Here is a 13496-nt window from a genome sequence, read left to right on the forward strand (position 1 = left end):
GGGGGTGGGGGTGGCCTTGGTAATGAAAGTTTGTGACATTTTGAATTGGAAAAAATCTTCGCTCGGCAGCCATAGTTTATCCAGCTGTGGAAGGATTGTGCCTGTACCAAGCGAAGCAGGATACTTGAAGGGGCTTAGAGGCTGTGGTGCTCAGGAGGCAGATGGGAAGGCGATGCTTTGAACTGTGCGATTTTGAAGCCTCCTTTGCATAATTTTCCATAGGATTCGGGGAAGTTTGCCTTCCTTTTTAATCGTCAGTGGTTTTACCGTGGCCACCTCTTCACTTTCTCAAAAACGGATTTGATAGGAATAAAGATGGAATAGAGAGGCAAACACCTACGATTGCCAGAGTTGGGAGTTTTCTCCCTAGGTCTGTGATGGCGGATCTATGGCACACATGCCACTGGTGGCACACAGAGCCATTTGTTAGGCATGCGAGGTGTTGCCCTGACAGCTTCAGCACACATGCGTGCACTGGCCAGCTGATTTCGGCCTTCATTTTCAGCCATTTTTAGACCTCGGAGACTTCAGGGAAGCCTCCAGGGGGCGGGGGGAGGCCGTTTTCGCCCTCCCCAGGCTCCTAGAAAGCCTCTGGAGCATGGGGAGAGTGAAAAACGGGTCTATTGCAGGCAGAAAGCGGGGGGAGGGGATGGGTCGCGTACACATGCGCAGGGAGTTGCATGCATAGAATTATGGGTATGGGCACACCTGCATACGACCCCCCCTGTGTTCCCCCCGCTTTGGCACGTGATGGGAAAAAGGTTAGCCATCACTACCCCAGGTGCACCTCTGGATCTTTGGCATGTAGGAAGCTACCATATACTGAGACCATTGTTCCATCAGGCTCCCTGTTGCTGGGAAGGATGGGCTTGCTCTTCCCCTGGATTTGAGAGTGGAATCTTTCTCTAGAGGAGACGGACATTGAATCACATTAAAAAAGTTCCCCTTTGAGGCCCTGTCTCCAAATACTGATAGGTTCAACTGGGATTCTCGTCAGTGTAAAATCTGGTAGAGAATCATGGAAGTTATAGTCAAAGAAGTCTGGAAGACCCTGTGGTGGAAAGGTTCATTGAGCTATGCTACTTCCATGGGATGATTTGCAGTAAAGCTACAAAGGTTCCCGACTGAACTGTTTACCCTCAGAGTAATTAGGATGAGTCCATGATCAGAGGTCTCATTAACCGTTTTCACTACCATCGCTCCCACTCAAGCCGTACACTTGACAGCTGTTGATGGATTTCAAAGTTCTGTTAACAAAGTAGGTCCTACAGACCTGAAATCTTACCACAGCTTTTCTCTGGCACTGCCAACCTATTAGAGAACGGCAACAGAGAAGACAGGGTGGCCAGCCTGCATTAACACCAAAGGGCCATTTAGGAAGATCCATCTTGCTTCTTTTTTCAGGCGTGAATAAACCCCCGGAGTTCCTGATTTTATTCGTGACGTCCGCTATGTGAAATTGGAGTGAAAAGGGAGGAAATGGGGGAGAGGAGGGCCCAGAGGGGGGGAAGGAGCAGCAGCATCAGGAGATGGGAAGGGGGATAGATTTGCAAAAGGAATGGAGAGCTGAACTGAATCCAAGAACTTGTGGAGTTGGTTAAGCCGCATATGGGAGTCATTAGTTAGCAAGGGCTGGTGATTGGGGGAAGGCAGATCTTATCCTGGCGCCAAAGGATCCCCCCTCCCAGATTCATTGGAAATTTGTTTCTCATGTGAGAGCAGATTTTGGGATGGGGATGGGCTAGGAAACAACATTTCAGAGAACTGGGGAAATCAGAAAGAACAGTGCTGTGGCGTGGGAATCGAGAGTTTTGGGAGCAATGGTTAGCTTGGAGCCTCAATATTCTTTCTTCCTATCCCCACATAATCCACTCACACTCCCGTCATCACCTTGTAACCCTGGCTTTGAAGAGTGATCTTTTGACAGGAACAAAAAAAAAATCCCCCAAAGTCCTTCCTATGGATGGGACTGTTCAATTTCCACTGTCCCTGCTGTCTGTGGTTAACCCCTTGGCTGTAGAAATATAGAGGCAGAAAAAGAAGAAGAGGAAGAGATGAACAGGAGGTGCAAAGGTTTCCCCAGCAAGTGTGAGGGAGAGGCCAAGTGGCCATATGGCACCTAGGAAAGAGGAGAACCTGTTCTTGTTACTAGCAACGTAAAGCAGCAAATGGAATAGGCCATATGGCCCCAAATGGCAGGATAAGCTTAATTAGCCTCATATGCATTTAAGGATTATTTCCTACATTTTGGGGACTCTGTTGTGTAATAATCTAAGTTGCATGATGGTTTTTTTCATTTACAACTCCCAGTGTAAATGAAAATGTAAATGGTGCTGTGCATCTTGAGTTCCCTTCCCTTCTACCCATTCCTTTTTTATTTGCTTCTATGTGGGTTTTAAATAAAATAGGTAAGGGTTCTTACCTATTCAAATTGTAAATCCAGGAACCGTTGCCAAGACAGTTCAGTTACTAGTGAAATACATAGATGGAAGAGGGATGATTCTTCTGAAAGGAATTCCTGTCTGTCAACTATATATTCGTATCCCCTGTTCTGTGTGGACAGAAGTGCTCCGACCACCGGTCCAAATTAGTCTCAGAATGTGTGTGTGTGTGTGTGTGTGTGTGTGTGTGTGTGCATAGAGAAAGCGGTTTTAGATTCGATGGATGCATGGAAGATGGGAAGTTATGGCAGTGCTTGATCTAGTCAAGGAGGAAACGTGGGTGCCATGACTATGCAGGACTTTTAAAAAGCTCAAGTTCACAAACACAACAAGGTCAACTATATGCCTTCCACCTGAAGGTCCTGCAGAGCTGGCTCTGTTTCGACTGCTTCCTGCACCAAATCACCTTTGCAAGCAGCCCAGTGGATCACTTGTGGAGACAGTTCGTTTTCCCCCATTTCGTACTTTCGCTATTGGGGAAAAGAACAGGGATATGAAAGGAGACCCCAAATAGGCATCCCCAAGGCAACGGTGATGTCGCTGGTTGATCCTTTCACCATGGAAGAGCTTCAGTGCTTCCAAAATGGAAGTATAGTATACGGGGCAGGGAATGGAGTATCCAAAGTGGTCTGTTTCTAATGTTTACAGAAATGGGCTTGCTTTGGCTGCTATGTGCTTTCTAGTGGGAAGATGCAGGATAATGGCTTTAGCATACATACTATATGGATGATCTGTTGGAACATGTAAAAATGGCTTTCGGCTGCCCCCCCCCCCCTTGTGTACCAGAGTACTTCAAAGTGTTCTAGGAAGTCTTACAACATTGCAGGATGAGTCTTGGATTTTAGTCCTCCTGCTCCACCTGAAATCATCCAGCCTGAAAAAAGAAGGCTACAGTAAGACCCAGTTCTTGGAAGCAATCCTTGTCCTTATCCATGTCTTACATTACTTCGTGACATTATATTAATATACCATTTGCTTTCTTTAACCTGGATATTATAATCCAAAATCACCTGGAAATCATGGCACCTGGTACATGAAACTTTTTAAGGCCTTACCCAGACCTTTTGTGCATTGAAGCTACATTACCCCACCCTACTGACAAAGAGTTGATTGAACTGAGGGATGGGATATAGTTTTTTTAGGTAGTCACAATGAAGAAGGGACCTCTTTCATTAGAGCTCTAAGCAGGAATCTAGTAGGTCATCTCTAGGGCTTTGGTAGATGCCGATGCAGTAGTCCTTGACTTATGACCACAATTGAGTCCTACATGCTTGTTGTTAAGTGAGACGTTTAAGTGAATTTTGCTCCATTTTACGACTTTTCTTCTCACAGTTGTTAAGTGAATCGGCGCAGTTGATAAATTGGTAACATGGTTGTTAAGTGAGTGGCTTTCCCATTGCTTTTGCTTGTCAAAAGAATTCAAAAGGTGATCGATCGCATGACCTCGGGACACGGCAACGGTCACAAGTCAGTTGCCAAGCATTGAATGTTGATCACATGGTTATGGGATGTGACAGAGATCATAAGTGCGAAAAATGGTCCTAAGTCACTTTTTTTTCAGTGCCATTGTAACTTTGAAAGGTCACTAAATGAACTGTTATAAGTCGAGGACTAGCTGCACTCTTGGATTTAGATAGGGAAGGTGGAATTGTCCAATTGTTCTGCTATTTCGAAAAACAAAGAGGATTTCCTTAGGAGGCTTAGAGAAATGATGCAGTCCAAGCCAGCTCCTCCCTAACTGACCAGTCAGCTAGTCCAGGACAGTGTCCCTTTGTGCCTCCTGACCCCCCAAATGTCCCTCCAGTCAGGGCACTTCCTACTATGAACTAATAATCAGCTCCAATGGCTCCCTTGTTACTGGATGGGGTGTTTCTTGCCTGTTTTGCCTAGGGCCAACAATGCAAAGAGCAAAGGGGTTGACAAGTTTTGGGGCCTCTTATGAAGAAAAGGATAATTGTATGTTGTCAGGACATCCATTCAATGTGTCTTTGTGTGATAGAAAGCTATAGAACATGAACAAGTAAAAGAGGACGTAGAAGAGGTAGGGTCCTCTTCTCTACTCTCTGCATCCAGTTTGTGTTTCCAGTGATGAGAAGACAGACTGGAATGAACCAGATTATCCAGCGTTGGCTTCCCATGGGAGATGCAAGAGGAATGACTTCCTCTGCTCTACATTATGGCATTTCTCTCCCCCCTCCTGGTTTTAAATACATTAAGCTGTCTTTTCAGGAGGAGGACTGGTTTTCATTGGAAGCCTGCCATTTTTGTTTATCAGAATTCTGTTCTGCCTTTCCTCGAAGACTCTCAGATCTGTGTGTTTTAGTCTTACGATAACCTTGCGAGGTAACTGAGGGAGTTGAAAGGAAAATGACCTTCTTGGTCGCTCTAATTCTGGCTTTCCTTATCCCTATCAAATGCTCTCAATTACAGCATCACAGTGGCTTTTGGGGTGGCAATGATTAATTTTCCTTGCGGTTTGAAATGCTGGGTCTGATTAGAATTAGTCAAGTTATTATCTTTTATTTGTATTGGTTTTTCTGATGTTCCCCTTGGTTAGATTAAAGAGCCGCTGTTTGATACCTAAAACCTCTTCTGTTCACCTCTTAACCTTGTTTTTGATAAGATGTGCAGTCTGAATTTCTAAGGTCCTTGGCTATAAGAGTCTCTCCCAACAGCTATTTTTGTTATTAACATCTCACTAGAAAATGAGCAATCGATCTTGAACTAGATATAATGTTCATCATTTTAGGAAAAAAAACTCCTCGGTATCCTCTTGTTTTACTAAAATGATCCAACTGGTTTGGTGACTACTTGGGGCTAACATTTGGGATCGCTGAATTTACCAATCTACCAGTAAGGTTCCTTCAAGCTGCAATGTGAAATATCGTGACCCGACAAAAGCGCGAACATCATAAGCGCGCCAACAAAACCGCGGCGCTAAAACCGCGAAGTCAAAAGCGCGCCGACAACAGCGCGCCGACAGAAGCGCAATTTAAGTTAAGGTAAGGTTTAGGGTTAGGGTTAGGATTACGTTACAGCGCGCTTCTGTTGGAGCGCTTTTGTCGGCGCGCTTTAGGGCTAATTCGTCGCTCATTCGTCGCGCGGTTTTGTCACCGTGGTTTAGTCACCGCGGTTTAGTCAGGCGCGCTTTTGTTGTTCGCGCATTTGTGGTGGAACCGTGAAATATATTCACTTAGCACTAAGTCCCCCCCCCCCATTTCAATGGATCTTATGCCCTAGAAAATATAGTTGGGCTTATAACTTTGGTTATAATTATGTCCACGGGGGATATACTTCCAAATGAATCTAAGGCTTGACCCATTCTGTTCTTTAAGAAATGGCTTTTCTGAAAGCTGCCTGTTGCAATTTTCTTGAAGTGTACCAGCTGGGGTAGGATTGTTCACGCAGATCTTTAAAAAAAAAAGATCTCCGTGCTACTGATAAAGTAGACTTCACAAATGCTTATACTGTAATAAATGTCTAGCTTTAAAGTGCCCTGAGACTCTTTGTTGTAGGTTGCAAAAAGACTCAACTTGCTATTTCTCTGGAAATTTCTTTTTCCCCAGTATCAGAAGAAGACATGGAGCTGCTGGGACAGAATTACCATGCCAGGTTTAAATTCCAAAGGAGAAGTTGTTACCTTGAGAGAGATATGTGATCACATCCAGGTAAAGGCAGTTGTTCCAATTTCAGGAACAAATTCTGGCAAGTGCCCAGGGGCATATCTTGGGGTGTTCAGTCCTACCTCTGCTACTTCTTGTAGTAAGAATGTTCTCCTTTACCTTCCTTAGCAGGCAGGGTTGCCTTTTCTGTGCAAAGGAAGAGGTATCTGGGCATAGCTCCCTAAATGTGTACATTTGGCTTTCCAGTGTTACAGCCAACCTCATTTGTGGACAAACATAAAGATGATTTTCATCCAGTATTTCACATACAGAGACCTTATCCTTATGGGATGTCCCCATTCTATCCCAGTGCCATTTTCTTGATTAGCCAATGTTGTATTAAATATACTTCCTATTCCCTCATGTCTTGCAACCTGGTTGCCCCAACTCATTCATATTGCTTGTTTAATCCTTCTTTGTTGTTGCTCATTTTCATTCCCATAATTGGATGTCCTATATTGTACACAACTGTCCCTCATTGCAGTCTTCCAGCTCAGCCTTCTCAAACTTGGTTACTCTCCAGATCAGAGGTAGAATTCAACAGGTTCTGACCAGTTCTGGAGAACTGGCAGTGGAGATTTTGAGTAGTTTGAAGAACCGGTAAATACCACCTCTGACTGGCTCCACCCCCATCTATTCTCTGCCTCCTGAGTCCCAGCTGATTGGGAGGAAATGGGGATTTTGCAGTAACCTTCCCCTGCCATACCCACCAGGCCATGCCCACAGAACTGGTAGTAAAAATTTTTGAATCCCACCACTGCTCCAGATCGATGTTCTGAGATTCCCCAAGAGATAGCTAGGTTAGTTTTTCATTACGTACAAAGTACAAGAACATGTGGCATTTTGAAGAGTAGTCCACTCTTAGGTAAGAGTTGGAGATTATGAAGTTTTCAAACCTATTTGCAGGCCACCACGTTAAGGAAGACTATTCTAGATCTTTTCTGTGTTCTTGTGAGTTGTTCCAACTTTATTTTGGTCTTCAATTAAAGGATTTTAAAGTGATATTGATTGTGTTGACTGTTTTTCATAGACGGAGCATGACCTTGTGCCTCAGAGGTTGCGATTTTGGAAAGGATCCAAAATAGTATTCCTTATCTATGATAAGGAAGCTGCAATCAAAGAGCAACATCTTCCTTTAAGGTAGGAATTTAACGGAGATATATAATTAAAAATTGAATAATAACTTGCAGTCTGAGTGCTACATGTTGTCCCTAACCCCCTTTTTTGTAGCCTCCGGTCCTCCCTTTCTCCATACTGCCTAATTTTAGATTCCCAACACATACAGTAATAACTTGGTTGAAATGTAATAGGCTTAATATCATTAGTTAAAGCCATTTCTCAGACTTCTCTTATTCGCTGTGTATCAACAACCAATCCACTGGAGATTTGGGCCCTTAAAAGCCTGTTATGTGGGCTCTGTGGCTTTAAACCTTTTTTTAATGGATCATGATCAAAGATGAGAGTCTTGAGATTGTCTCCCTGCATGAACAACATTTCAGAAGGCATCCTATGATCCATAGAGAGATATTATAGAACCCTCATCATCATAGCTTCAGTCTCTGGTCCCTAAAGCAGAGCCATTGGTGAGGCTCTAGCTAACCAAAGCAGGGAAAGCTCTTAGGAATTGAACTAACGGAAAAGACTTCCCATTTGGAGGCCCATTTATAAAAGCTGCACCCAGCTTTAAATTCTAGATTCCATTCCCTGTTTTCCAGTATGTATATTTGTGTGTGTGTGTGTGTGGTGTGTGTGTGTGTGTGTAAACACACGTGAGGCTGCCTTTCAGTCCTAAAAAAAGGCTTGTATGACAATTTAGTTATTAAAAATGCTATGTAAAAACGAAACAAGTTCAATCTCAGTTTAATATGAAACATGAAACAAGATTCCCAGACTGTCAGAGTCTCTTTCCATTAATCCTACTGGTGCCCCAGCAAAAAAGAGGCCTGGTTAGACAATATCTAGGAATCCTTCCATCTTCCTTCCTTCTGTGAATGCTGAGGTTGAATATTTGCTCTCTATGGGCCTCTGCTTGCCCGTTTTGTTGGCTGGAGAACAGCCCACTCTCCAGCTATGCTTAGGAAGCCGGTCGACAGAGGGATCCTCCGGAGCGAAGGATATGCAGGCCGTGGCTACCCCATTGCAGGGCCCCTACAAGTACAGCCTGGGTCCTGTATCTGCAGCAGCTGCAAAGCCTCTAATGTCCCGTCCCTTCATGCCGGGTAAACATCCTGCTGTCAGCACCTCCTCCTCAACTTCCTGGGGCAGACAAAACTCATCCCAGCCTCAAGCAGGCCCTTCTGGGCTTCTGCCAACCAGAGGCAACTGTAGTCCCTTGCTCTATAATCTTCCCAGACTCCCTGGCAGCTCTCCTGCTTTCAGCACACTCACTCTCCTTCTGTCCACACCCCCCTGTGCAAAACCAGTCCGTAGATTCTCCCAGGCAGAAGCTCTCACTCTGCCTCCTTCCCAAGGAGAGAGCAAAACGCCCGCCTTGCTTTCTGCTCCAGAGGGCTGAGGTTACCAGGCAAGAGAGCCTGTGTCTGCTTTGAGAACTTCAGCTGGCCTCTGGCCAAGGTAGGGGATCCTGGGAGTTGTTCCCCGTCGATGCTCCAGTATAAAAGCTTGGGGAGGGAGGAGGGTATGGTGTTCCCACACCTCTCCTGATAGAAGCTAACATAATTTTAGTCCCTAATTCTAGAGCACCGTTCAGGCCATTTCTTTGGGAACAAATGCAATCAGGAAAAGGAAGCGCGCTTCACATCTGGTTAATTGGGATGCATCACGTATTCCAACAATCACTTGCTAAGTAAAAATAGAGAGAGAAGCTGCCTTTATTTCCTGCTTGCGGCTTTCTCAAATGCATTCTGTTGACTACTGTAGGTGAAGCGGAATATTAGACCGAGATAATGATGAATTAAGAAGCTTTGATGCATCCCAGGCTTACGCCAAAAGCAACCCATGAAATCGAATCCCTATGTAGCACCAGGTATTTCGCACCACAGCTCTGACCACACTTCCCATACTGATTCCACCATGCAGTTATGACAAACAGATGCTTTATGTTTTCACTACATCAAGTGACAAAGGCCGCCCGTGCTTTCTGACTGCTCAGGCCTTCCTCTGGCACCATATTCATTTTTGTTTTTGTTTTTTACTGTCACAGCCTGACGGAATTGATTCATGAAATCACTGGAGAGCCAGTCCCCGAGGAGTGCCGTCTCTTGGTATTGACAATTGATTGTGAAAATGAAGAATTCGATGAAAATGTACCACCTGTTCATATCATGCTTCAACCAGCCAGTAATCAAAAATAAATAAATTGTGTTAACAGATTTCTAAAGGAAGCAATCTCGTTAAATCAGAGAAGCACTGAAAGTGACTGCTCTAAACACAAATTACTGCAAGAATGTGTTTTGATGAAGGCGATATGTCTTCTCCAGTGCATCAGCTTAAATTTGCCTGCAGGAGTTATCCTACCCCTGAGGGCCATGAACAGATAATTTGTTGGAAATGACCATGAAGTGCAATCTACAGAACTTCTTTTGTCATATCCTGAATCTCACTTCTCATTATGTTCCTATATCACATCAGTTGGGTGTGTGGCAACATTACATTAGCCTGCTCTGCTTTGTCAGAAAGTTTATTGAACTGGCACCCTCCTATGATTTTTATAGGCACACTGCAAATGTGGGTAGGAATTAGGCTTGTGGTAGTTGGACAGCTGGAAGGCCCCAAGCTAGGAACATCTGCCTTAAAGGATGGGATATTTTCATTATCTCAGCACTGAAAGACCTAATCTCCAATGTTCAACTAGTATCTCCAATTAGATGAGACAGCTTGAGAGACACGCTAGGAGAGGTTTTGGAAAGCCAGTTGCAATTAGAGCAGACAACGTTGGGCTAGATGTAGCAGTAATCAACCAGAGTACCTTCAAACTTTCAGCTGTCTCTGTATTTTGAATAAGTGCAGTGGGAAGACAGACATTGGAGTACTGTGATATATGTGAGAGGCACTAAGTTGTGCTGTAGTTGAGGGCAAAATCTGGAGTATAAATGCCTTGATTGTTGATTGGGCAGCATGTCGCAAACCATTATCTTTTTCCTTACCGTAAAATGAGATTATCATGGAGATGAATGAGACTTTGTAAGTCATTCATTATGCACGCAGAAAGGGAGATCAGAAGCTGCCTTCATACAAGGGCTTCATCTAGCTCACTACCATCTCCGTATTTAACCATTATGGATGGAGTTCTTTTAAGCCTCATGTGCCGAAACCAAGGACTGAATGGGCATCTTGCATTTGAAATACGTGCTCTCCCAACGTAGCCTACTCTTGGTAACACATTGTTACCAATGGAATTGATAGTGCCCATGGCTCTTCAGGATAAACCACAACCTCTCTGAGTGTTGGCCACCCAGACCCTTCATGAAGCAGAGCTCTTGACTCCCACTATTGTAGACAGATCCAGAAGAAACTTACGTATTTGTAAGCAAATTGCTTTGCCATATTGTCCACCTATTAGTTTTAGTTGTTCTGTCCACTCAGGTCCATCTTTGTTGTGGCAGCTCTATAGATACAGATACAGATACAGGTAGTGAAGTCTGCCCATTATAATCATAAGTCATGATGGTCGTAAAGCAGGTTATCATGTGACCAACCTAACCAACCAAAGATACAAGCTATTTTTTGCAGCGATTCAATGCAGCTATTATTCACTATGGAGTATTTTGGCCAAAACCCAGAAGTAAACGTTGGTTTTCAGCAAAAATATAAATTGTGACCACATGACTGCAGGATGCTGCAAATGGTCATCAATGAAGGTCAGTTGCCGAGGTCTCAAAATTCAATCACATGACTATAGGAGGGGGCCACCATTGTAACTTTGGAACTGAATTACAAGTACCTTTAGTCTTGTAATGTTGAATGGTCCCTAAGTGAGCAGTTATAAATTGAGAACTAGTTTATTTGTAAATTGCTACCTTGTAAATTCTATCGTCTTCTTTTTGCCCCAGCTACTGAAATATCCAGCTTTTTGAACTTGGTTTCTCACAACATTTGATTTCCCTTCTGATAAGAAAGATAAGAGTATGGGTGCCTATAGTGTTAAACCTTGTTAAGAACAACTTGGCTGACAATTCCGTGTTTGTGGTTTGATTTTTTAAGAAAAGAGTGTGAGAACTTCACTCCTGTGAAACTTCTAAAGCAACACTAGGAATAACATCTGATGAAGATAACTGAGTGGCTTTCCTTCCTTTCGAATTTAAATCAAATGCTTTAGATTAGGTTCATTCTGCACTTTATGGCAAATTGCCCTGTGACAAATTGCATATTCTGTTTACAGTAAACTGCTAGCAACACATTAAAGTAATGAGACAGAGTTGATGATGAAATTATGCCTCGTTCATTCCGCAAAAGCCCTGCTCTGAATAAAACTGCCTTTGAATCCCAGGCTGGGCAGAGAATTCCTCTGCTCTTCCAGCCTTTTTTCCTGTTCCCTTCACACTGACTAAGCCAGTTTCATTATATTCACAGGATTGAAGACACGAAGTATTCACACAACATGCTAATACAGTTTTCTAATTACAAACAGGTTACATTTCAAGACACTTTGTAAATCCATCCAGATATTTTTTTTTAAACCCACACAGTACATTTTCTACCAGGTATAACTGGCACTTACATATAATTCCAGACATTGTAATTCATAGTTACTACAGAAAATAAAACATAAACACAAACTAACCACCATAAGATCAGCAAACAAACAGGATGAGATAGCATCCAAAATGGTGTACCTCAGCCTCCCTATGTGCAACAGTGCCGTGAAGCACACGTATGTGACACACTGTAAACAAACACTTTGCCTTCTCTCACCTGGGATTTTCTAGTTAGAGATGTGAATAGGTTTGTTTTAGTGGTGGGATACAAAAATTTTACTTCTGGTTCTGTGGGCGTGGCTTAGTGGGCATGGCAGAGGAAGGACACTGCAAAATCTCCATTCCCTCCTGATCAGCTGGGACTCGGGAGGCAGAGAATAGATGGGGATGGGACCAGTCAGAGGTAGTATTTACCGATTCTCCGAACTACTCAAAATTTCCACTACTGGTTCTCCAAAACTGGTCAGAACCTGCTGAATACCCACCTCTGGTTTGTTTGTATCGAAGTTTGTAACTTGAAAACTTCAGAAATACAGGTAGCCCTTGACTTATGAATACAATTGAGCCCAAATTTTCTGTTGCTAAATCAGACAGTTGTTACATACTTGACTTTTGCCCCATTTTACGACTTTTCTTGCCATAGTTGTTAAGTGAATCATTGCAGTTGTTAAGTTGGTAGTTAGGTCACTGCAACTGTCATAAATATGAGTCAGTTGCTAACTGGCTGAATTTTGATCACATGACTGGGGATGCTGCAACAGTCGTAAGAGTGAAAAACAGATCAGTTTTTGTAACTTTGATCAGTCACTAAATGAACTGTTCTTAAATCGAGGATTACCTGTACTGTCTTTATTCATTTTAACCTTGTTTGTTTTGCTTCTTTATTTACACCAAGTGTTTTTTTGTAAACCTAACATTCTTGGTAGGTGACATGGTGGCTCAGTGGCTAAGATGCTGAGCTTGTCAATCAGAAAGGTCGGCGGTTCGAATCCCCAGCACCACATAACAGTGAGCTCCTGTTACTTGTCCCAGCTTTTGCCAACCTAGCAGTTCGAAAGCATGTAAAAATACAAGTAGAAAAATAGGAACCACCTTTAGTGGGAAAGTAACAGCATTCTGTGCATCTTTGGCAATGACTCTTTGGCTTTAAAAGAGAGATGAGCACCACCCCCTAGAGTTGGGAACTACTAGCACATGTGAGAAAAGGAACCTTTACCTTTATCTAACACTCCTGGCTAGTTTCAGAGTGACTGTACCATGTGAACCCAGAAAGTGAAATAGATAACCAAGTCAAGAATAATGCACAAAAAGTATTTTCCTAACAAATATGGCTGTACTATCTAGGAGTTATGAAAGCTATCTGCCAATGTAGCTGAAGAGTAGAAGGCTTCAGACTAGGCAATGTAATTAACAATTTAAAACCTTACCTGGGGATTTATCTTGTGAATCAATTTCCTTTCTATCCCATGATAGGAATAACACCATGCACCAAACCCAGTGGTCTTGTAGCTGCCATGAATCCAGATTTATCAGAACCACTGTGCTTCTGCTTTAAAAACAACGTTTGAGGAAAAGATCAAGGATGTACAATTTGGCTGAGTACGATTTAAATAGCATCCCAGACATTTTGCCAGAAAGTGGTAGGTGAGACCAGAACAAAAACCACAATTCATTTAATTTCCTACTAACTGGATTAGACACATTCTCCTCCTAGTGTAGTAAAAATTATCATTTTA

General features: G+C 43.1%; 1 protein-coding gene across 3 annotated transcripts in view; it reads left to right on the forward strand.

Annotated features, from left to right (window-relative positions):
* Positions 1-12591, forward strand: part of UBA7 (ubiquitin like modifier activating enzyme 7) — a 61991-nt gene extending 49400 nt beyond the window's left edge. For all 3 annotated transcript variants that reach the window (XM_087709288.1, XM_087709290.1, XM_087709289.1), the window contains 3 exons: positions 6008-6109; positions 7134-7243; positions 9267-12591. In XM_087709288.1, coding sequence (XP_087565414.1) covers positions 6008-6109; positions 7134-7243; positions 9267-9417 — 363 coding nt within the window. In that variant the 3' untranslated portion in view covers positions 9418-12591. The remainder of the gene's footprint in view (positions 1-6007; positions 6110-7133; positions 7244-9266) is intronic.
* Positions 12592-13496: the final 905 nt, after the last annotated feature.

Source organism: Thamnophis sirtalis, unplaced genomic scaffold (genome assembly GCF_051295495.1).
Source record: "Thamnophis sirtalis isolate CommonGarterSnake01/CBP01778 unplaced genomic scaffold, rThaSir2_p1.2 scaffold_3, whole genome shotgun sequence".
NCBI classification, from domain to species: Eukaryota; Metazoa; Chordata; class Lepidosauria; order Squamata; family Natricidae; genus Thamnophis; species Thamnophis sirtalis.